This window comes from Pteropus medius, unplaced genomic scaffold (assembly GCF_902729225.1).
Source record: "Pteropus medius unplaced genomic scaffold, Ma_sr-lr_union100, whole genome shotgun sequence".
Lineage (NCBI taxonomy): Eukaryota > Metazoa > Chordata > Mammalia > Chiroptera > Pteropodidae > Pteropus > Pteropus medius.
In genome coordinates this window covers 2730208-2754487 of record NW_024354502.1, presented here as the reverse complement: position 1 = coordinate 2754487, position 24280 = coordinate 2730208, and the positions used below count along the sequence as shown (strand labels likewise).

Here is a 24280-nt window from a genome sequence, read left to right as displayed (position 1 = left end):
TGGACTTGATGGATTCAGTAGCTTATCTGAATGGGCTCAAGAGCAACACTGCTCAGAAAAAGAGACAGGAGACAAGGCACCCGGCAGCATGTGACGAAGCCAGTCACATCTGCCATCTGGAGACGTTTTTGTCCCTTGACTTTCAGGACACTCATTTCTCTCTCTCTTAAAAAACGAAATTTCCCCCTAGCTTTATGGAGATATAATTGACATATCACACAGTGTAAGTTTAAGGTGTACGATGCGATGATTTGATACATGTATGTATTGCGAAATGATGACCACGACCAAGTTAGTTAACACATCCTTCATCTCACATAATTACCTTTTTTGTTTTAGCGAAGTAAGCACTTTTAAGATCTACTCTCAGCAATTTTCAAGTGTACAATACAGTATTTTAAGTTGTTATTGCTGGAATACGATACAGTCTATCGCCATGCTGTATGTTAGATTATTCAGCTTATAACTGGAAGTTTATACCCTTTTCATTTCCCCACACCCTCGAACCTCAGCAACCACCATTTTCCTCTCTGTTTCTATGTGTTTGTTCTTTTTAGAGTCTACATATAAGTGAGATCATACGATTTGTCTTTCTCTGTCCGCCTTATTTTACTCAGCATAATGCCCTCAAGTTTCATTCATGTTGTAAATGTCAGGATTTCCTTCATTTTTTTTATGGCTGAATAATATTCCATTACACACACACACACACACACACACACACACACACGCTTCTTTATCCATCCGCTGAGGGATATATAGGTTATTTCTATGTCTTTCCTATTACAGATAATGCTGCAATGAACGTGAGGTTCAGATATCTCTTTGAGACAGTGATTTCGTTTCCTTTGGAAATATACCCAGAAGTGGCGTTTCTAGGTCACGTGGTACTTCTGGTTTTAACTCTGGGAGGCGCCTCCATGTTGTTCTCCATAGTGGCTGCACCAGTTTACGTCCCGCCAGCAGCTCATGGGGCGGGGGGTTTCCCTTTTCACCTCATCCTTATCATCGTTTTTTATCGCTGGCCTTTTTGATAACAGCTATTCTAACAAGCGTGAGGCGATATCTCATCGTGCCTTTGATTTGCGTTTCCCTGAAGATTCATGACTTTGAGAATCTTTCCATGTACCTGTCGGTTATTTGTCTGTCTTTGGAAAGATGATTGTTCATGTCCTCTGGCCACTTTTAATAGAATCATTTGTGTTTTTGTTACTGTTATTCACTTGGACCCCTTAGAGTCACCTCGAACAAGACATAGCTAAACCAAACTTTGGATTTTCCTCCGCAAACTCCTTCTTTTCCGGTGTTCCCCATCTCAATTCATAGCACCCCCATTCACCCCAAACCTAAGAACTGTCCTGAACTTGTCTTGTCTCACATCCTGCATTTGAATCATCAGCCAGTCCAGTCAACTCCACCTTCAAACCGTGTCCGTCCACTTCTCACAACCCGACCCTAGGTGTAGCTACCTCCCATCTGGGCCCTAGTTGTGCCTTCAAAATGGGGTTCCCAGTTCCACCCACACTTTCTAGAGGCTACGCAGGAGGTCCACCCATTGCTGAGAGCAGGCCATTTGTTCTGCAGACGAAACACAGCACCATGTCACAGTGTATGGACCATCGTCGATCTCTCTGGGCCTCCCAGGTGGGGCTGGGCGGGGGATGGTGCTGGGAGGAGGAGGGCCTACGTCCGGGGGCAGGTGTGAGGAGAGGGTGCTCCTCGTGGGCACACGCACCCCTGCTGCCTTCCTCGGCAGGCTGAGGCGGCAGCTGTGTTGGCATGAGACTTTCTCTCTTTTTCTAATTTAGCACTTTATTCATTTCCCGATTAGAATTTTTGAAGCAACGGGCATGTGTTACTTTTGTAATAATAATGGCAATAATTTAAAAAAGTCCCACACACCTGAGTGAAGTTTTAGGAAGAAAGTTAATGAAACATATATGTAAAGCCCCCAATACCAGGCTCATAGAAAATTCTAGATCAATATCAAGATATTCTAGATATATCCCTCATCCTCACGCTGAAGAAGGGGGACTGGTGTGGGACCCGGGAGACAGCAATCAGCCACACCGTGTCATTCCCTTGACTGACTGCACGTTCTCTGCTAATCTCACCTCTTTGCCTTCCCTGAGGGGTTCCCCCACCCCCGTCTTCCTTTCTACAGCAATCATTTGTGAAAGGCCAGGTGCAGTGTGCGAAATGACACCAAGGGCTTGGATAGAGATGGGGCTCATGGGGGGGGACCCCTTGATTCTAGCTTAGCTTAGGTGTCTCTCTCTTGGGCCCTGGGAGCTCACCATTGCTGGAAGGCAGTAACCTTCAAGGCTGGGTCTGCTCCCCATTGTTCCTCAGGCGAGTCATTCGCTCTTTTCTAGGATCACCCAAAATTATGCACATACCTGATAGGTACTTGCCAAGCATTTGGTGGAGGGACTAAAACTTCCTGTGCCTCAGTTTCCTCAGCTGCACTGTGAGGAAGGTAAAATACACCCCGTATACCTCACAGACCTCTTGTGGGAATAAAATGAGAGAAGTGTGACCTCTTGGTGAGGTCAAAGCTCATGTGACGACTTGTAAGTTATCACTAATCCTATGAAGCAGAGTCGGGGGCCAGGATTATCTACTCTTACTGCAGGGAAATGATTCAGAGATGTTTAATGACTCGCCTAAGATTGCACAGCAAGCTATTTTGAAATATTTCTCTGAACTTTGACCCTTCCCCTCGCTCCTGGGCTCTTTTTTGAAACACAGAAAAGGTTCAGGGGGGTTCTCCTCAGGCCGCCGATGTTTACTGGATCAGGGTGACTGATTGCAAAACGGAGATTGGGAAAGGGGGGTAGGGGGCAGGGCCCAGGATCTCAGGGCTGTGGTTGGACCCCAGCAGACCCTCTGGCCACAGCCGCATGCTCTGCCAGCCTCGGTGCCAGGTGACCCTCAGGCTCCACTGCCTCAGAGGGCAGCGAACATCTAAGTGTTCGCAGAGCGCACAGTCCAGGTGGATGTCCGGCTCGAAGCGCTTAGAGCAGCGCCTGGTACATAGTGAGCGCTCAGCCCATGTGGCTATTGGTACTGCCGAGGACTCCGTGCCTGGCGTTGCTGGCGCTGGCTCCGTGAAAACCCTCTGCCAGGCCTGGGGCAGTGGAACTGGATCTCGGGACATCTCGAGAGGGCCAGGAGGGGTCCTCGGGTCCTAAAACAGCTGCTGGGGAAGACCTGACTTCTTCTCTTTGGGAGGGAGCATCCACTGGGCCATGTGGAGGTACTGAATTCTACACCGAGCAGGTTTCAGCAGATCCCAGACGCAGAGGTACTGAAATGACTGACGACAGACACGAACCAACGGTGGAAGCAGGAGGCAGAAGAGGACCGGCTCAGAAGTGAAGAGGCCTGGACTCTGACACTGACCCGACGCCTTTGCACCTTAGTGTTCCCACAATGGCGGCCATGGTCCCTGCTGAATCCTTCTGAGGGATCCTAGAAAGAACCAGATGAAGTGAGGGGCAGGAGCTGGGGGTTTAGCTTCAAGCTCTGCCATTTATTAGCTCTATGGCTTTGAGCAAGTCACTTCTGGCCTCTCGGAGCCTCAGAGTTCCCTCCTGCGCAGTGGGAGGTTGTAATATCGACTGCTGGGGTTGGTGGGGGTGGTGTGCAGATGCCAATCATGGAGGTGCACCTGAGAAGGAAGGGGGAGGCAGGGCTGGGTGCTGGAATGGGGGTCCTGTCCAGGTGCGCTTGCGAGCACCACGACAACCTCAGAAAGTGGTTGGTGTTTACACCGGCTTCATCCAGACTTAAGAGCCAGCATGGTGTGAGGTCTCGCTTTGCACTGAGCTTAGAACCTTCCTGGGGAGACCGGCCAGCACCAGAGACACAGGCAAACGTTGCCTTGAGAAGCAAAGTGGATGGAGATGGATTCTGGAGCCATGGTGCCTGGGTTCAAATCCCAGCCCGGACTCATCCCACTTGTGTGCCCTTAAGCCAGTCATTTAACCTCTCCGTACCTCATTTCCCAGTCTCTGCAGTGGGACAATCGCGGGGCCCTCCTCATAGAGCATCGTGAGGATGAAAATGGAGTTAAGGTTCCCGAGTGCTCGGAGCAGCGTTATGTCAGTGCTTGGAGAGTGAACTGAACCAGCAGCCATTCCTGGCCCTTCCTGAAGGCCCAGCTCCCCAGGTCTGGCCACCGTAGAGAGGTGTGGCAGGCCTTTCATATCCCTCGTCCTCCGATAATTAGATGAGACAAAAAAGGGGAGGATGGTAAAAACCGCCTGTCTGCTCTGGACTTCGGCCGCAGTGAGAAGCGAGTCTGTTTTCTGTAGGTGCTCCCCAGGGGGAAAAGCTGTCTTTTGGCAACAGGTAACCAGAAACCAGAACTGGTCAAACTGGGGGAACCTGCCCCGTACTCCCCACCCCCTCCACCTGACCTCTGGTCATAAACTCTGCTGCCCGTCTGTCCAGGCAGGAAGAAAACGTCCACGAAACACAGAACAGGAGAGGTTAGACCCAGACCCCAGGGGCTGGCCCGAGGTGGGCCGAGCACTGGACTGAGAGCCTGCACACCTGGTTTTGGGTCCCGGTCGAGCTCTGGTCCTGGGGCAAAGTCCCAAAAGCTCTCTGAACTTCAGCGTGCCCTTCAGTAAAGCGAAGGTTGTCATAACCCACTGCAGGGACAATAGATACAAACGTGGAAGCAGAAGAGCTGTGTGTTTAGAACAGTGAGTAATAATTCTCACTGAGTAGAGCTTCTGGGGCATCTGGCACCTGTCCACCGGGACATTTCTGCACAGCCTGTCCTTGGGGCAGGGGAAGAGGGTGTTCAAATCTTCAGTCTGCGGTGTCAAGGCTCAGGAGAACCTCACATGCTGGTGGAATGTGGCAGGCAGGAGACCGGCCTCGGACATCAGGGGGTGCGGCCATATTTGTGGTCTGCGGTCAAGAGACCTGAGTTCTTGTCCGATTTCTGCCACTGCGTGGCTTTGGGCAGGTCACTTTCCTTCTTTGGATCCCGTGAAATGAGAGGCTGGTGGCAGGAAGCAACACAGTGTGGCAGGGTGTAAACCAACTAGGTAACATACACGAAATTCTTTTGCAAACAGCATTGGCCAGGAACTTTGGGCTCTAGCCCTGCCTCTGGAGCGAGCGTGCTGTGTGACCTTGGGCAAGTCACTTGTCTCTGAGCCTGTTTTCTTGCATCTAGGGCGGGATCAGTAGTTCCCAAATAGGGTACATGTTAGAATCAACTTGGGGGGCTGGGTATAAGGGAAGGGATGTCCCACCCTGTTCTAGACTGACTCAGTCAGATCATCTGGCAATAGGTATCAGGATCATTTCCAAGCTGCCCAGTTGTTGCCAATATGTAGACACGGTTGGAAACATCTGTCACATTGATCCAGAAGGCTCGTGTAGACTTGAGCTTGTTTGCTTTCTAGAAGTTCATGAGACATGGTGGTCACAGGTGTCCCTGACACAGGAAACACCATCCTCCCTGCTGACAATGAAGAATTCCTGCCCGGCCTCTGGCCGTGTGCTGGAATTTCCTTGGGGAGCTTTAGCAAACCTCCCGTGACTGGGCCCCACCCAGAGCAAGTAAATATGAATAAGATCTTTGGGGTTAAGGCATACTTATTTTAAAAAATCTTAATCTCCCCAGTGAGTCTAATGTGTAACTGGAATTGAGAACCACTGGTTTAAAACTAGCCGGCGAGTTAAATAGCGCAGAGACCCCTTTCTCTTTCTGCCCGGAGGGGTCAGCCTGTTTGATCCCGAAGGCATGCTCTGAGTGAGGCAGGTGTCTAGAGGTTACAGACTTGGACTCTGAAACCAGGTAGCCTAGGTTTAAATTCCAACTCGACCTCCTGATTGGCCGTGTGACTGTGACAAACCATTTTGTGATATTGTGATTTATAAGCTCTTTGGTCTCCATTCCTTTTCTAGTTCACAGCTCCCCAAAAGCTTAGAATTCCCTAAAGTGTGGAGAGTGATCAAGGTGTCTTTTGTTATGTTAACGAAGGCGACTTTTGGACCCCACCCAAGGGTGGGGCTGGTTGCCATGGGAACCCACCACTGACTAGATGTTTGGAACTCAGTCCACCCTCCCCCCACTTCTCCCTGGAGGGGAGAGGGACTGGAGATTGAGTTCAGTTGCTAATGGCTGATGACTTAGTTAATCATGGCTGTGTAAGAACCTTCTCATGTGAACACACCGGAGGACAGCTCCTTGGACCTTTTTAGGAGAGCTTCCACATTCGCTGATCTGATGCTCCCATGTGCCATGCGCCGGCCTCCAAGCTCCCTGAAGACAGAGCTCCTTCCTGTGGGACCTCACCCACGTATCTCTTCACCTGGCTGTTGCTTTATAACCTTTAATTTATTCTTTGCAATAAATGGTAATATCGTGAGTAAATGGGTTTTCTGAATTCTGCGAGCCATTCCAGGAAATGAATTAAACCCAAGAAGAGGGCTTTTGGCACCTCTGATTTCTAGCCCGTCAGTCAAAGCTACAGGTAATAACCTGGACTTGTGATCAGCATTCTGAGTGGGAGGGGGACACTGGAACCTCCGATTTATGACCCGTTGGTCAGAGCATAGGCAAGAGCCCAGGCTGTGGCTGAAGTCTGAGGTGTGTGTATGGTGTGTGTGTGTGTGAGTGTGTGTGTGTGTGTGTGTGTGTGAGTGTGTGTGTTGATGGGGAGCGCTGGGTTTGTCAGAATGAATCCTTAACCTGCAGAGTCGGATGCTACCTCCGGGTAGATAGTGTCTGAACTGAGTTGAATTCTTAGACACCCAGCTGGTGTCTGAGAATTACTTGTTGGTACAGGGGGTGGGGGGATGTTTGTAAAATGGGTTCATGATGGCGACTGTCTCATGGAACTATGGATATTTAATGAGTTAATGCCTAAGAAGGCTGACTGGCCCAAGGCTCCCCCCATCTCCCCCTGTAGCCCCACTGCTAATTAGGGCTCTTATTCAGCAGGTCTTGGGTGTGGCCCAGGAACCTGGTGACTTTAACGTTCAGCCAGGGCCCAGAAACACGGCACTCAGGGTACAACTTGATGTGAGCCCACTGGCTCACCTTCGTGCGCACAGCCACAGAACACAGAAACAGTTCTTTGGCAGCCTGGGAGTCTGGCTTTTTGATTCAGAAAACACAACTTTGCCAAATTATTTTCAAAAATTGTCCATGGAGTCGTTTATATTTTCTTGCCTGGTGGCGGATGGACAAACGTATTTTGCAGCAACTCCTGGCAAGAGGCGGAGTCTCTTGGCTTCTCCTTGAACCTGAACTGGTCTTGTGAGTCCAGCAGAACATGGTGGAGGTGACGTTGCATGAGGTCTGGAGCCCGGGTACTTTGTGGCTTTTATCTTCACTTCTTAGAAATCTGCCCTGAGACTGAGAATGAGATGCCGCGTGGAGGAGAACTGACGTGCTCCGCCAACAGCCAGGACCACTTGTCAGACTCAGGAGCGAAGCCAGCTTGGACCTTCTGCCCCAACTTCCCCGTTCCAGTGAACGCAGCCATGTGAGTTAGCCCAGACAAGCTAGCAGAGGGTTTGTGTAGCCAACCAGCAGAACTGTGAGAAATCGCCAGCCTGTTTCGGCCACTATGTTTTGGGCTGGTTTGCTATGTGGCAATAGATGCCTGCAGTGCACCTTATTCACTCCTTTCAACTCAGTCTTTATCATTAAGAAAAGATGCCAGGATAAGGGCAAAAAAATCAGTGGAATGGAACAGTGCTTACTTCCCCAACACCCCGGAGGTTGAACCACGGTTTAGCCCAGTAAGCTAAGCACCCCCAGAGGCCCATGTAGGGGCGACAGGGACCAAAGTGATACAGACCCCACCTGATACAGACTCTCATTCTTAGGTGGCCTGAGGCTTCAAATGTCCCCAACATCCTCCGTCTGCATTGTGGTAATATCTATTCTGGGGCCCTGGGGCCTGGGGAGAACCTGGCGCAATCATGAATGAGTTAAATGCTATCTGATCATCAGCCAGAGGGCCTGTTTTCATTTTCAAAACTCTGTGTGTCAGTGACTCTAATGCAATGTCCAGCAATGTCTTGAGCAAGTGACCAGCAGGGGACATAGGATGCTGTTTACTCAAGATAGCCCCATCACGCAAAAGCAGCTTGCTTAACCGCGTTTGTAAGCGATTGTTACGAGGCCACCATTGCAACAGGGATTGCCCCGGGTGATGGTCCCAGGAAGGGGCTGGTGCCCCCAGGCCAAAACTGGGGCCATCTCCTTCTTTTTTGAAGGCTTGGGACCATGGGCCTCTGGCCAAAAGCAGAGAAAAGGCCTAGCTGGGAAATCTCACTCAGATGCTGCTGGAGTGAGTGGTCTTTTTAAGGATGGGCGTCCTGGGGAAGGAGGCTTTATGCCACCCTGGAAGGACAGAGTGCCCAGATCAGAGAAGGCTGGTGGGGTTGCTGGGGCCTGTGGGTGGCGGGGATAATGCGGTCTGTTTCAAAGCCCAGTTGCTCAGCAAGGACGTGGCGGCTTAAGTGTTTGAAAGGGTTGCTCTGGGCAGTGGGTCTATGGGTCAGGGGTGTTACTTTTTCTCTAGCACCAAAACCATGGTAAGTGGGTGGCCATATTCTCTGCCTACTCGGGGCTGGCCCTTATGGGTATCTGCCTGCGAGCGAAACGATCAAATCCTTTCTACCCCTGCTCTCTTGGCCAGAATCTGAGTTACAACCACCACCACCTCCACTGCCCACACCCTCATCGGTACAGCTCTTTATGATTTAAAAGCACTTTCATAGGCTCTCTCAATTAATCCAATAATAACCCAAGAGATAAATATCACCTAGTTTATAGCTGGGGAAATTGAAGCTCAGAGAAGTTAAAAGTCTGATGCAAGATTCTAGGTCAGCGTGGCTCGTAGAAATATGAAGGAGTCAGAAATGGGAGCTGCGTCATAATTTGATTCTGGTCGTCACGTTAAAAAAACAAACAACATTAATTTTAATCTATATCTTTGACTCATTATATCCAAAATATCATGATCATTTTAACAGGCAATCAATATAAAAATTATTGAGCAATTTTACATTCTTTTTTTCATATTAAGCCTTTGAACCCTGTCTGTATTTTACACTCACGGCACTTCTCGACGTGGATTTGTCATGTTTCTAGTGCTCGACAGGCACATGGGACTAGTAATGGCTGCTGTGTGGGTGGCACGATTCCAGACCTTCCAGCTCTGCTCTTTCTGCTCCCCACAGCTTCTCTGCCCTCCTGTAAACTGCACTGTACTTTCCCCATTTTTAAACGGAGGTGCTTGGGCCACGGTCTTTTCGGGCTACGAGGTTTTCCGACTCCAGAACGAAGCTAGAATTCTGCCCAGGCTTCTTTTAGTCCCATGACACAGAGGGTCCGTGGAGAAAGAACCCAAAGACCTTCACACAGGGAGCGATTTCTTCCTCCATGGCCTGCAGGAGTAGACAGCGACAAACCCACAGATGGAGGGACCAACGGACACACAGACTCCCAGATACAGATGCAAGACACAGAAGTACAAAGACAGACAGGGACACGGCCCCCGCGTCCCTGTCTGGCAGATGGGTGGGACAGGTGCTTGAGTGTCTTCTTGCACACGAAGCCAGATATTACTGGGGGCCATCCTGCCCCTTAAGTTCAAGATGAAGTTGCTATGGACATCCCCAAACCCAAACCCAACCCATCTCCTCCATTTTTCCCCCATATGTATATGTGTGTGTGTGCGTGTGTGTGTGTATGTGTGCATACATAGGTCACTCTTTACATGTGGATGCCGGGTCACCATGTAAGAAGTATGTCTGACCACAGGCCGTGTTAAGCAAAGTTTGACAGGCACCATCAAGAGCTTCTCCTGGCCTTGACCTGGGCACCTCCAGTACCATCACCCCAGCTGCTTCGGATTCTGTCTCCATTTCTCCAACGTCCACATGCTGTTTTCTTCCCTCGGAGCCAGTCATGCATTCCCCACTTCCCTGGTCTTTCGGTTCACGAGCCCTTCGTCTCCTCGGCCCGTGGAAGTGCAGAGCTCCCCCACGACTTCTGTTTTTTCTAGGTGGACCTCGGCCCTGCACTGCACCATCCCCGGCGTCCCAGACCTCGCTTTGCTCTGTCCACTCCAAACCCCCAAGCACCCGACACTAGCAGGTGCTCCAGAAGATCTGGGGGACCCGTGTCTTCTCCCCTCCCTTGCATCGCCCCTCTTCTCCCCTTGTCCCGTACCCCTCGTCTCCACCGTTGACAAGGCAGATCACGTCCCTCCAACTGACACTCCCTCCCAGCCCCCTCCCAGTCTCACCCTGCCTCTCAGGTGCCCATCAGGTACTTATGACTCCTCCTCCCCACACGCCCTAGACAGAAGCAGTGTCTCCTTCAGAGGAATCCTGGTGTCATCTCTTAATGCGCCTTTCCTGTCTTTAATCTGTAGATTGAGATGATAACTGGGCAAGAGCCGTTCCCCGTAGTCACCAAGTCTCCAGCGATTTGCCTGTCTCAGCTTTTAGGAGGAAGAAAAAAGGCAGACGTCTCCTGGGGAGGTGAGAACTTTGTACCTCTGAATGCCGGTCCCCTGTCCCTGTGCTGTATGCCCAAGTGCACAGGGTGTCTTCTCAGTGTCTTATATAATCTCATTGCATTTTTGGAATAGTCTTATGAGGCAGGTACTATTATTGTCTGGATTTTACAAAAGACACTAGGGAGACAGGAAGGTTAGTGAGTTGCCCAAGATCATGCAACTCAGAGGGGCTGGCACTGGGATTGTGCCCTGCCCTGGTCTTCGTCACCCTCTTTGGGATTTCTTAGCCCGGCTCTACGCCCGAGGCCCGGTTCCTCATTAGCAGGCTGAGCTGGGGATGGGGTAACGAGATTACTCTGTAGATGAGTAGGGGTTCGGGATCAGGAGCTGAAGGGATGGGGTGTCCAGCGGTGAGATACTGTGGTCAGGTGGCACTGGCAGCAGCCTGCGGCCATCAGCCCATATGCAGCAGCGACATCTGCTCTCTTTAGGGCAGTAAGCAGCCTTAGAGGGAAGGGTACGGTATTGTGTCTGAGCATCTGGACCCTTTCTGCTCTTATTCGAATGCCTCCACTCCCCAGCCGAGTGAGGCAGCCTGGCGCAGGCACTTCAAAGCCCTCTGCAGCTCCAGCTGCTCACCCCGGCATGGAAGGATGTTCCTGAGTGTCTCTCTCGGGCCCTGGAGGCATTGCCCAACACCGTGTTTGTCAAATGATCAACATAGTCCGGTGTTTTGAAATAAAGTTCTTAAAGAGAAGGCAAAAGGTTTTGTTCTGCTTTGTTTTGTTTTCCACAGAACAGAATTTCTCCGCACCATGGGAGGGGTACGTGATCTCAGGTAGATAGAGAAATCTGTTCTCCGAAAATAGAAACATTGGCCTTTAAGAGAAGTCAGTTCTCGTCTTGAAGGAACTGCATGATGGCGGAGGCAGTTTATAAAGCTCAGGGAGAGTGGAGAGAGAGAGAGGAGGTGATGATTAGTGCAAGTTGAACGGCGGGGAAGTGTATCAGGGGAGTGGATGATGAATGAGCCATTTGGTCCCCTGTGGAGAAGGCATTGGGGTTAGGGGTGTGTGCATAGAGTAGACGCCGGGGCTAGGGCGGGCTGTTTGGGGGTAATGTGGGAAGAGGGAGAGTGATGATATGGGTCAATAGTATTAAGGAATGGTGCCAGGATGAGGCTAGGGGCTGTCTATGCGTTTCGGTTGGAGCGTAGGATTGCAATTGGAACAGCGTATTAAGGGTGCATTCTTTGAGAGGTAATAGAAAACTCAATCCATAACAAATAATGAGGGGATCATTTTTCTCATGAAACGAGAAGTCTGGAGGTGGGCAGGCAAGGGCCGGTGTAGAAACTCAGCGCCCTCCAGACGCAGGCCTTTTTGCCGGTCTCGCTCTGCCATCTCGGCGTGCTGACTTTCAGCCCTCAGGCCTCATGCCCATCAGCCACGCGGAAGGAATAAGCCCGACAACATCTCACCTGGGGCTGTTTACTTCTTACTGAGAAAGTCATCGACTTTCCTAGATGCCTCCCTGATTCCCCGGCAGACCATGTCACTGGTCACCATGTCACTGGTCACAACCGTGCCAAATGGGAACTCCTGAACTGGGAGAGACGGGGAAGCGAGCACTTGGTTTTCCCACCTTTCTGCGAGAGGTAGATGAGGACGCTGGAGCGAGTGCAGATCAGCCAAACTCTAGCGCCATCCGGGGCAGGAGACCGAGATGCATGTGGGGGTGGGTTGCAGAGTAGGTAAGAAGGTGACCAGGAAGGTGGTCGACCAGAAGGAACATGGCCTTTTTATTTAGACATCATGTGGCCTAACTCTGCTGGCCACGAAGTTCCAGGCAAGCTACTCACCTTCTCTAAGCTTCGATTTCCATGTGTGTCTGTGTCTTCCGTGTGGGACACGTGCACTGCTGTGTTAAATGTTCAGCACGGGGCCTGACTCTTAGTCGGGACCTAGCAAAGAGGATTTCGTTACTTGGAGTGGTGGGTTCAACAAGGGGGGGGGTGTATTCAAAGTCAGCTCCCCCATCTCTGTCTTGATCAAAACCTTGATCTTGTATAAGCTTGTCCTGCTGCCTTCGTGTTTCAAGCGGGATCTCTCAGAAGAGCTCATGGGGTAGGGATGGTGTTTGGCCTCTTTGGGGTAAGCCAGAGCCCCACCTGAGCATGGGGGAGGCAGCTGGAAGGGCTGGGGTGTGGGGTGCAGAGCTGAACGCACCCTTCCTTAGGAAGGAGTGGGTCTCGGGTGGGGCGTGTGGCGCGTGTCTCATGGTTTCTTCCAACAGCCCTAGAAGCTAAATATTATCGACTCCATTTCAAACACTAGAAAGCTGAGGCTCAGAGTGGGGGAGTTAGGTGCCCAGGATGTCCTAGTTTGAGGGGTACTAGGGACCTGAGGGGAGGGGAGCGCCCAGGGCATGCTGGGGTTGGGATGGAGACTCGGCCAGGGCTGGGGCCTCCTAGCGTGGGTGGGCGTGGGAGATGTGAGTGTGAGGAGGGCTCCCAGCTTCCCAGCAGTAGGCCATGAAGAGCCTGAAGGGCTCTGTGGTGATGAAACCTTTGTGACTCATTTCTACTTGGCCCACTGGCTTTTCCACCTGAGCGCTCTGAAGCTCAATCAGCCCTGGGGTGGGGGTGGGGATGGGGTGGGGGTGGTGGGAGCCTTGCTCAGAGTGTGTTTTCAAGGCCTTTTTCCAGGACCGGTGTCTTTGAGGCTGTCCCTGAGCCTTTGCACGTATCACTCCATTCCTCAGGTGGCTTTCCCTCCTCCTCACTGAGGCCTGCTTTCACAAATGTGGCACAAACCCTGCTTCTTCCAGGAAGCCTTCTCTGATTGCCCCCCCTTCCTTTCACCATATGTATCTGCTACCCATCATCAACTTAGAGGGCACTTGGCTTCTGCAGGTGGGTCCAGTATTACACAATATGAAAGTGCAGATGCTCAGGGAAGACAAACAAAGGCGAATGTTCTTCATTTCACAAAAAATCCAGTTCTTGCCTTTGTTAAATGTCAGCCGTGCACTAGAAAATGATTTGATGGACGAAAATTAGATTTATGCCCAGGCCACCAGTACAGCCTAAGATGAAGGGCCCTGGTATTCATAATCAATCATTTACATGTTTTGTTTTGTTTTTTTTTTTAAACACATTAAATTCATTCCCCTCCTCCTCTTTCTCTTTTTGATGGGAAAAACAACATAAAAATAACATTAAAGATTTCTTTTTTTGGAAAAAAAGAGGGGGAAGAAAATCCCTTTCTACCCATAAACCCTCTTATTTTTGAACATTCCAGTCTCTGTTCACATGCACGTCGACTTAAATAGCTGCAATCGTGAACTTTTACTTGGCTGCTGGGCTGGGAGCTTTCTGGAAGGAAGCAGAGACCCATGCCATTTGCTGGGCGGCCCGCAGAGGGCCAGCCAGTGGCAGACGCGGGATACGAGGGTCATCGTCACCGTCACTATTCCCACTAGCTTGGCGGAGTGGAGCGGAGGGACCGCTGCCTCCATCTGCCACGTGCGAGCATTTCCCCACTTTGATCCTCTAGGAATTGTCTCTGTCTCACTGAAGAGGAGAGCCGGTCAAACGACCTGCCACAGTTACAGAATTAGAAAGTGGCGGAGGTGGGATTTGAACCCAGTACCTCTGAGCTCAGAGCCTAGAGTCTTCTCATTGCAGTAGGGTTTCTCGGCCTCAGCATTGTTCACGTTTCAGGCTGGATGTTCTTTGCTCTGTGAGCCGTCGCATGCATCGTAGGATGCTGAGCAGCATCCCTGGCTACACTCCCTGGGTGCCAGGAGCACTCCTTCCTCACCACCCCTCAAATCGTGATGATAAAACATGTGTCCGGACATTGACAAATAAATACCCAGGGTTGAGAACGTCTGTGATACGACAAAGAGCAGCAGACTGGGCTACCTCTTCCTTTGGTGTCCTCTTCCGGCATCTCAGGCTGTATGCACAGTGGGTGCCCAGCCCTGCAGTCACCTGCCAGGGCCCCTTGCTGTGTGACTTCACGATTGGTCCAGAGGTAGTCCAGGCTGCGTAAGAGGCATTGAAATAAAGACTCACACCCAGTCTTTGCCTGGCTCAGCTCGGGGGTGGCCACAGCATCTCCCTACCTGCCTGGCTCAGCTCGGGGGTGGCCACAGCATCTCCTGGTACCCTAAGAATTTCAGACTCATCCGTCCCACGCTACACCTAGAATTGTTTGGGGGTACTCACACCTATGGTGTCAGGCCTCTGCGGCTGTTGGCACACTCAGTGGTGGTCATTCAGTTGGCACATTCGGAAAACGCAGCCCCTCCTCAGCCCTGTTCTAGGGCACGAGGCCGGGCGCGCGGAACGCGACCTGGCTTCCCGCCTCCACTCACCATCCCCGCTATCCTCACAGAGGCCACGACCTGCACGACAGTTCACAGCAGCCCCAACCTAGAAAGTTTTGCTGACTCTACCTCTCCTGCTCCACCCCGCGGCAAGGTGGGGCCCGGGGAATGGAAGCCCATGGGTAAAGCCTGAACCTGCTTTTTGACCCATGACTCGAGTTGTCCCTCACCCATCTTTGCCCTAGACTTGCTCATTTATTCTTCAGCGGACATATTAAGCATTTATGTTGTGCGAGCCCCATGTTAGGAACCTCAGAAATGAGGCAGTATGAGGGTGTGCAGCGATTCTCAAAGTCGGGCTCGGGAACCTTTTCAGTGGGTCTGTGAGATTCTAGAACTTTCTTCATATACTGTAACTCAAACAGCGTATTGCAACATAGTGAAAACAGCGGCAGATAGGGAAATTCAGCCCCCTTCTCTTCAGCCCAACATTAAAGATGTTCGTAAAATGGCAAACGATGCCACCCTTCTTACTAATTTTTGTTTTGTTTTGGAAAATAGGATTCTTTTTCTCGAAAAGATATTATTCACGTTCCTATGAAATGGGTTCATCATTGTTATTTTAAATGAATGCGCGAAGGTGAAAATTTTGTTATTTTTAACTTGTAATACAGCAAATATCAATAGATATAACCCACAAGAATGACAGCTCGCTGAGGCCTCAGTAATTTTTAAGAGCGTCAAGAGTGTCTGAGACCGATGGTTTGAGAAGTGCTTAATAGGTGGGCAGAGCCTGGGAGCCAACTGGCCTGGTCTCCAGTACCAGCCTGGCTTGTCACTAGCTGGTTGTGAACCTTAGGCTAGTTCCTTACCTTTCCCGAGCCTCAATTTTCTCATCTGTAAAATGGGAGCCTAATGGCCCCTTCAGAACATAGACGGCGAGAACTTCTGCTCACTCCTTGGAACCTGTATTCTGCTGGTTCTGGAGGAGAGCTGGGGTGGCTTCAAGGGGGAGGTGGGGAGTGGAACACTGCCAAGAGGAAGGGGGTGGGCCGCCAGCCTCCTCCGCAAGGTAAATATGTGAGGATTGGGAAAGTTGGTCAAAGGAAAGGAATTCAGTTTGTGAAATCGCTTCAAAGGGAGAATTGGAGACAACCTGTTTTGCCTTTGATTATTTTGATTGTAACCTTTTAAGTTTTGTAAAACTCTGCTTACTTTCTTTCTCTCCCTCTCTTTTTAATGGGCAGAGGGTCCTTCTCAGGGTGCAGATGAGCTGTGCTTTGTTGGGGTCACTTAGGAGACATGGTAGCTGTGTCTGCTTGGCCGTAGCCCTGGGAATGGCTTTGGAGAAGTCCAAAGGCCCAGGTGAGGCTCCGACTGCTGAGGGGGAGCAGGCATTAGACCTGACCAGGGCGACTGAGGTGGGGCTTCGCCATCACATATGCCATCCTGAGACAGCAAAGTGGCCCTTCCGTCAGCCTGTCATGGTACTCAATTTCCACCACGTGAGATTTCTTCTTTGGGAAAGGGTTCTTGCTTATCAGAAAACCTCTACCAAAGTATAAGTAACAGAACAACTTGTCATCAGTGACTAATGCCTGATGGTGGCCTTTTCATTTGACAACAGAAAGCGGGGTTTGGGGCCATGGAATGGAGGACAGAGGTTTGACCGTCGTGGGCCCTAGTGAGTTTCCAGCCCCCGTGTCTTTGCTCTTCCTTCTCCCGAGGCCCCTTGAACTTGTCCCTAGTACTCGGACCTCTCCTGACCTGGAGATGATCTTTAAGTGTAAGCCCCAGGATTTAGCATCCGTGCTTCCTGTCCCTCAGCTCCTTTTTGCCTTATTTGTCCCAATCCTGGGTTAAAGGCAAGTAAAGGAAACTGTTATTGGTACTTAACTCTCATTCCACTCTCCAGGGTGCCTTCAGTAGTCTGTTTCGGGGGGAGGGGCCTGAAGCGTTGGGGAGGGGGCTGCAGCGACCATGGGCTCTTTTTTTCCTCCATAGTCAGGGCCCATATGGACAGCTCGGTGGCCCTGCCTGTCCAGATCACCGGACACCTCGCCCCAGGTGGTTAGAGGCAGCTGGTTGGGAGTGGTTTGGGCTTTTCACAATGATGGTTTCCTGAAAGTCACCCCGACTCCGGGCTGGGGATAGCTGGGTCCAGGCCAAGGGGGGAAACATAGAAAGAGGAAGGCGCTTCCTGTTAGAAAGCAAAGGGCTGGGAGGTGCGGCCGAGGGGAGCAGTGCGCCTGGGCCCCAGAACCGAAGGGACTGTGGGGGGCCCCTGGGCAGACTCCAGGACCCCTCACAGCCTCACAGGTAGAGGGGCTGGCATGACCTCCCGTGGCCAGTCTGCCCAGGTGAGCCTGCACACCTCTCTCCTGACCCTCCTCTGGTCCATCCAGCCTGGGGCACTGCCTTCCGTCCACCTGGGTGAGGGCGCTGCTTCTCTCCATGCCCTCCTGGCCCTCAGACCCCAGACCAGTAGCTTTTGAATATGCTTTGAGGAAAAAAAAAAAAAAAAAGGAAGGAAGTTGAGGGCTTTCCTCTCAGAGAGGCCACTGCCCGGGGAGGCCAAGCCACATATGGTGGCTCCTTCTAGGTCCCTGTAGCTCCAGGAATGAAGGGCTTCCTGGTTGTGCAAGACCCCTCCCCCCCATCCCACCCATGGAGCCCACTACCATCCTGGGCCACGCATGGCTCCTTTCTCTGGGGGAGACATTAAACATGTTTAATAACCAGCTTGCCATGGGTGCTGCTCATTCACAGCGGACAGGCACCGGCTATAACCCCTCCCCAAGGAGACGACCAGTCGACTAGGCCCTGCTTTTTCTTTTTCCTCCCTTGGGACCCAAATTCCATCCACTCACCCCTCTTTTGCTGTTGCCTTCTAGCTCTGGGGTCTTGCTCAGGTGTCAGTTTCTGAACCTGTCAAATGGGTGATGTAATATTAACACTTCTCTTCAGGCTTGATATGACAATTCAGTGATGTGGAAAACTGCTCTCACCGTGGCTGGCATGTCACAGGCTCGTGGGTCATGTTACCATAGGTCCCACTTTGCTTGGGACAGCTCGACTGGTTCCCGTCGTCCCTGTGCAGTTATTGATAGCATTTCCCTTCACTCTCGCCTGTCTGTTCCCTCTAGTAATTGCTGGCGTCTCTCTTCCCTTAGCCCGTGGCAGCCCGTGTAGAGGAAAGAAGACTGGGTTTGCTCCGGGTTCGCGTCCCAGCTCTGCCACCAAGCACAGTGTGGCTTTGGACCAATCGCCTCCCTGAGCTTCTGTTACCCCCAGCTGTATGAATAATGTCACTTACCTACCAGTTCTGGTCTGCGCACCCAAAGCCTGGTACACAGGAGGTGCTTAGCTGGGCGGATGACTGACGAAAGCAGCATTTGCTACGACTGGAGAGGCCACGCCAGCCCCTACGCTGCATCCGAGGGGATTCCTGGTCCCTGAGTCAGGGCCAGCGGTGTGCCTGTGGTCAGTGCCCCCGAGGCCTCACCCACTTACTTCCCCAAGCCACCCCAAGCGAGGCGAGGCGAGGCGCAGGTCCCAGCTTGATTCCTGTTGCTCCAAACTGACTTCTCTGGGCACCTGTTTCTTCAGCCTCGAGCCGAGAAGTTGGGCAAGATGGTCTTTCAAGCTGCTGCCAACTCGAGCTGGGTTTTTGGCCTCAGGGGCCATGCATTATAATTGGCTTGTGTGACACCAAGACCTTGGTTTGGATCCTGGCTCTGCTTCTCAGCAATAGTATGACCTCAGGCAAGTCACGTAACCTCTCCAGGCCACTGTTTTCTCAAGTGAACAGTGGAGAAATCTAAATGCAGCCAGTGACAGGAGTCGTGACAGGGCTGGTAGGTGTTTACACAGTGCCTCGGGGACCAGTAGGCACTTAATAAACATCTGTCCCCCCTTCACAAGACTGTGCTCGTGGCAGAAATGCAGCTCTCCCTCCCTCCACTTCCTCCTTCCTTTTGACATCTCCCCCTGGGCAGGGTAAGCAGAGCTAGGTATCCCCGGAAGGACGATGGGAACCTGGTCACCCAGCGCCACATATTACCTGAGTCTAGAGAGGTGTGGCATGTGGCCTAATAAAGATATAAAGTGCAATTTTACCAAGGGACGTTGCAACAAACCACTATCACCGAATGTGTCCAATGTAGAGACAAAAGTGGCCTCGTCCTGCACATCACACTCCTTACTCCCTAGGGAGGAAGCAGGACAGTCCAGGCACATATTTCCTGAGCACCTACTAGGTGCTGGCATTTGCACACTCGCAATTCCATTTGATCTTTGCCTCGACTCTGAGGAGTGATGAAGTGTGGGGAGGTGGCCTTGCCTGGACCCAGGTGTGTGTATCACCTACTGAGGAACACCTTCCACTACCCGGCCCCACCTGGGGGCCCCTGTGCTCTTTCCATCCCTCTCTCTGCCACAGAGGCGCTTGCCCCTTGGGACTGTCTCGGCCTTCTCCTTTCCCATAACCCGAGACTTGCCTCCCACCTACTTCTCAGGGATGCTTTGAAGATGGATAAGGACGCATTTTCCCTGAGCTCCCGGGGCCCTCTGGGGGCCTCACCCGGGCAGCATGTTATTAGCTGGAGCACAATGACAGCAGCCGCACAGCCACAATGAATGCTCTCCAAACATCCTGTCGCCAAGGCCGGGGACAGGCGTCGTTAACCCCGTTTTAGAGGTGGGAAAGCTGAAGCCAGAATGATCGTTCGTGACCTGCCCGCGGTGACGCGATGAGTCAGTGGAGGCCCAGGGCAGCCTTCCTCTTCTTCTGTTCTCCCTCCTTTCTGAGAAAAAGAGGGTAAGAAAGAAGAATTACAACTCCCGAGAACCTCGGGCCTTTCCTTGGTGTGGGAAGAGGTACAGTCAGACTTGGAGGCTCTAGCCTGGCAGAGCCTGGCCTGGGGTCGGGATGGAGACAGATGAGGAATCCACAGCCCTCTCCCTCACTGAACGCCAGCCCCAGGTGGCAGAGCTGGGGCACTGTGCCCCAGCTTTTCTCTGGCTATTACTTTGAGGCTAAGACCATGAGCGAGGTGGTGGTGGTGGGTCCTGCTTCTTTTAGCCTAAAAGAAAAGAAACTGATATCAAGGAAGGAGCGGGAAAGGAAGGGCAAAGAACTCACATTTGCTCAGCGCCCTTCATGTGCCACGTACTTTATGTGCAATTTGCCATCTCATCTTCCTTCTACCAATGAGGAAAATAAGGCCCAGAGAGGTTAAGCAACTCGTATCAGGGTTGCACAGTAGGTGGGAAGCCGAGTCGGGATTCCAGCCCAGCCTCGTCTGGCTGGAAAGCTGTCGTGTTGGACGTAGCCTTCCCTGCCTCTTGGGAATTTCTCTGGGAGAAATTGGCTTCATGGCTGTGACCTGTGTGATTTCACAGGGTCCTCACTCAGAGGGACACTGCCCCTTGGTTTAATTGATTCTGCTGTCAGTCACTATCTTGAAATTCTTAATAATCTTTGAATAAGGGGTCCTATATTTTCGTTTTTCACTGGGCCCTACAAATTATGTGGTTAGTCTTGGGGTTACACACAAAAGGCTATGGGACCAGATGCATCTGACTTGCAGAGGGCCTTGGGCCAGTCGCTGCTGTTCAGTGTCCCATCTGCACCATAAGGAGCCTGCGTGAAATGGCCAGGTGGCGCTACCATTGTATTCATAACGCCTGAGCCACAAGTTTGATGGGAAGAAGCCACAAGCTTTATGGAGACAGAACCTAGGATTCAGCCTGGGGAGACCTAGTACCCGGCAGAATTTTAGAATGACTCATAGGTACTAGAGACCAAAGGAAGGGGACACAGGAGCCCTTTGGGATGCTGTGGGTTGGTGGAGGGCCCTGCTCCTGCTCCAGCTGTTTGTCCAGGAAGTTGCTGAGAAATCGTTGACGTATATAATCGTGACTTTTGATGATCAAAACTGAATGGAAGGCCTGACCAGCTTTTTCTTTCAAATAAACTCACTTTGGCTACTTGCAAAGTTATCACCAGGGGCGACTGTGGACTTATTTCAATGGCATCGCTGTAGGGGATGCTTTGGCGCCCTGAGCCTATCTCTGGTGTTAGTTCATCCGTGGTGGGTGGGTGGTTCCTACTCTTGCTCACAGCCTCTCACCTCAGGCCCTGGACACATGACTCTGATTTTCTGTCTCAGGCCCACTCAGCCTTGTTCAGAGGTTCCAGAAGGATCTAGCAGCTGGGAAGTCAGAGGTTCCAGAAGGATCTAGCAGCTGGGAAGTCAGAGGTTCCAGAAGGATCTAGCTGCTGTGCTTACAGGGTGATTTTAAAAGTACCCAGTAATATTGACTTTTCTTCCTTCTCTGACTCATTCTCTCCACCTCTCCTCAGCTTCTGGGGTCATCTCCTCATAAACTGTGTGAACTCTAGTCCCTGTCCTAGGTTCTTCTTTTTGGGGAACACAAGGTGATATTGGGGTACGGCTTACAGCTGATGGCTCTGCCTGGGCTGACTTTTGGAAACTGAGGCCCGAACTTTTGTATCTCATCGCAGGTGGCACGTCTTTCATTTTTCCAGAAGGGACGGTTTCTGACAACAGTGAAGCAAGCCCTGGACGGGCAGGTGACAAATCACACTCGGTGTGCAATGGCCGCTGGGGTAGGAGCCAGAGTGGAGGACCGGCCCTTGCCAAGACTCAGCTTCAGTCTGATCTTGGCTGTGTCTTTAGCTGTGTGATCTCGGACCAGTGACTTGGCTTCTCTGGGCCCCAGAGTCTTCGACTGTAAGATGAAGGGCGGTAGCACCCAGCTCGCAGGTGTGCTGTGAGGACTGGGCATCTTTGTGAAATCGTTTCGTGGTTATAAACAGCTATACATACACGAGGTATTAATGGCTGAAAACAAGATGCGGCTGTGAAGTATAGAAGTGGGAACCAGTGAATTGAGAAGGCCAGGTCCCCATGGGAGCCTGAACACACTTGATCAGCGGGAGCATCATTGGAAGGGCTTCCCCAAGAGGCTGGGGGGCTGGGACAACCGTTTTCTGTCTGGAGTCGCCCCTGACGTTGGTTACGAAGCCGCCCTGGTCCTCCGTGGGCATGCCTTAGACGTACTCTTTGTACAGACAAATGGTCTGGGTTCTGAATTTGTTTCGTGGGCATTCATGAGCTAGTCCTTGAAAAGAAACACGTGACCTTGTGCTTGGTGGACCGTTGGGGCACCAGCCTGGTGGACATGGGTCCAGGACATTGGCGTCGGTGTGAATGCTATGCTGGGGTCATCCATCCATCCAACAAATATTTATTGAGCAATTGTTGTGTGGCAGTCACAGGTCCAGCAGGAAGCCCTGGCTCTTCTGGGACCTTCTAACGGGGGAAAAGGTGCTAAACAAATACAGATATAAGGTCATGTTGTGCCATAAAAAAAATAAATAAATATAAATAAGGCCAGGTGAGAAAATGAAGAGCCACAGAGGGTCGCTGGCTTAGAAGAATGGCCCGGGGAGGTGGCGTGAGGAGTTGACAGTAGCCTGGAGACGGGCATGAAGTGAGAGAGTGAATCACGAGGGGTCTGGGGGTAAAGGCTGGGGTCCGAGTCAGTGCAAAGGCCCTGAAGTGGGAGGAAGAAGAAAGAGGAGGAGAGAAAGGGATAGGGAGAGAAAGGAGGTGACGCCGGAGAATTCAGGCGCTAATGAGGTAATGTTGAGGCCGGATCGCACCGGGCTTTGTAGGCCAAGGTAAAGTTTAAGTCCAATCTTTGCCACCAGCTGCCCTGTACCTGGGCTATGCCCCTCCTGCTCTGAGTGGAGTCTCATATGCAAAATGAAGGGTTCAACTAACTAGGCGAGTATTTCTCGCCTCTAAAATGTCCGCTTTTAAAAAGCACCAATTCCCAGGCTGCTCCCCAGTCAACAGCGTCAGAATCTCTGGACATGGGGCCTGAGCATCTAGGTTGATTACCAGCCCACTCCCCTTTGCCAGAATCGAAAAACGCTGGACCAGAAGGTCTTCAGGGAACATCTCCTGTCCTTCTGTCCATGTCAGCCTCCTCCCTGGGCTCAGACAAGCTTCAGCCAAGGCCAGCAGCCCGCCTCGCCGCCAAGCAGCCGAATCTGCAGAAAGAGCCAAGGGGCCCGGCTCAGGCCCTTCTTCCTACCCGGGGAGCCCGGACCGAAGGGCGCGGGGCGGCGGCCCCACTAGGCCTGGGGGATTTTGTTTACTGCGCACATTTCACTTCTACAGGAGCCGCACAGCTGCGATCTTGCCTCATCGAAGTTGCCAACAATGGGGGGCGGCCTTCACCCCGCCTGCTCATTTCTCAAGTTCCTCTTTTGGGCATGTGCCTGTCCCTCCGCGTTCCCGTGGCTGCGTGGAAGTGGATCGAGGCCCAGAGGGTGACTAAGAGGGGAAGCCCCTGCGCGCGAGGCTCCCAGCGGCTCCCGGATTGCGTAAGGGCTATTTTTGAGGCGATTGCAGACAATCTGATGAATCATAGCGAACACACATGGCTCCGGCTGGGGACGGTCCTTCCTCACGCTGCTGTGGAAAGCGGAGCTTCTCAAAATGAATCAGCAGCAGCCGATCCCCGGGCCCGTGGGAGGAGGATGGGGTGCACATTACGCATTTCCAAAGTATTGGGGTGTGGCCTCCGGGGTCTGGGCGCGGGGGCTGCGGGGACCAACTCTTTGGTTTTTTTCAGTTGACTCAGAGGACCTCCCTCACACACCTGAGCCCGCCACCTGGAACCTTGTGACACTCGATCATGGAACAAAGTCCCTTGCACTTACCAGGGTTGGGGACTAAGGAAAGTTTGACAGGTGCGGCCCAGCGAAGCTGTCTGATGGTGACACACAAGCTCTGAATCCAGAAGCCACGGAGGCCTCCTCTTGACTGAGTGGCCTGTTCGAGAAATTCCTGACCCTGAGGAGAAGGCTCAAACCACTCCCGTTAGGGAGAGGGGAAGTCCTTCCCGCTCCTCCAGGCTCAGAGGCGCGGTGAGCTAAGAGGTGGTGGGGAGCCCCCGGAGTTTGGAATTAGACAATACTGGATTTGAGATCCAAATTCAGCATGGTGGCTGGGAGCAAGTCTCTGCACGAAGCTGACCCTCATCTCTGTCATTTGTCAAACCAGGAAAGGATATCTGTCCGTGAGACCGTCCTTAAGCCATGAGGATTGCATGGGGCAGCAAGGTACAGATGATAATGAGCCAGACTCCACAGCCCGGAGTTAAGTCCTTGCTCTGCTACTTATTAGCTGTGTGTCCTTAAGCAGGTCACTTAACTGTTCTGTGCTCCAGTTTCTTCGTGTTTATACGGAGATGATATAATGGTACCTTTGTTATAGATTTTGATAAATAAGCTAATATATGTCAAATCGAAAGGAATGTGATGAGTTTTCAGAAAGTGAGTATATAAAGTGAGTATCATAGCAAGTTGTCGTAGATTTATTACAGCCAGA

The 24280-nt window shown here is 51.7% G+C and overlaps 1 protein-coding gene and 1 long non-coding RNA gene across 5 annotated transcripts in view; one reads left to right on the top strand and one right to left on the bottom strand.

Annotated features, from left to right (window-relative positions):
* LOC120595463 (uncharacterized) overlaps nt 1–23934 on the top strand; it is a 49743-nt gene extending 25809 nt beyond the window's left edge. The window contains exons 3-5 of one of the 2 annotated variants that reach the window (XR_005650834.1): nt 7376–7520; nt 10428–10536; nt 11006–11278. Coding sequence is in view for 1 of the 2 variants with exons in the window: in XM_039853583.1 (XP_039709517.1) it covers nt 7327–7520; nt 22805–23217; nt 23523–23626 (711 nt within the window). In the remaining variant the exon portion in view is untranslated. Of the gene's footprint in view, nt 1–7239; nt 7521–10427; nt 10537–11005; nt 11279–22804; nt 23218–23522 lie in introns of those variants that run through there. The other variant, XM_039853583.1, reaches the window with a different exon arrangement.
* On the bottom strand, nt 13169–18811 carry LOC120595465 (uncharacterized). 3 transcript variants are annotated; one of them, XR_005650841.1, is made up of 4 exons: nt 17720–18811; nt 15722–17349; nt 14443–14564; nt 13169–13545 (listed from the first exon to the last, which is right to left on the bottom strand). It is a non-coding gene; the product is annotated as an uncharacterized LOC120595465 (long non-coding RNA). The 3 variants fall into 3 exon arrangements; XR_005650840.1 differs by lacking the exon at nt 13169–13545 and having other exon boundaries at nt 13791–14564; nt 17720–17777; nt 17858–18811; XR_005650839.1 differs by lacking the exon at nt 13169–13545 and having other exon boundaries at nt 13791–14564.
* Nucleotides 23935–24280: the final 346 nt, after the last annotated feature.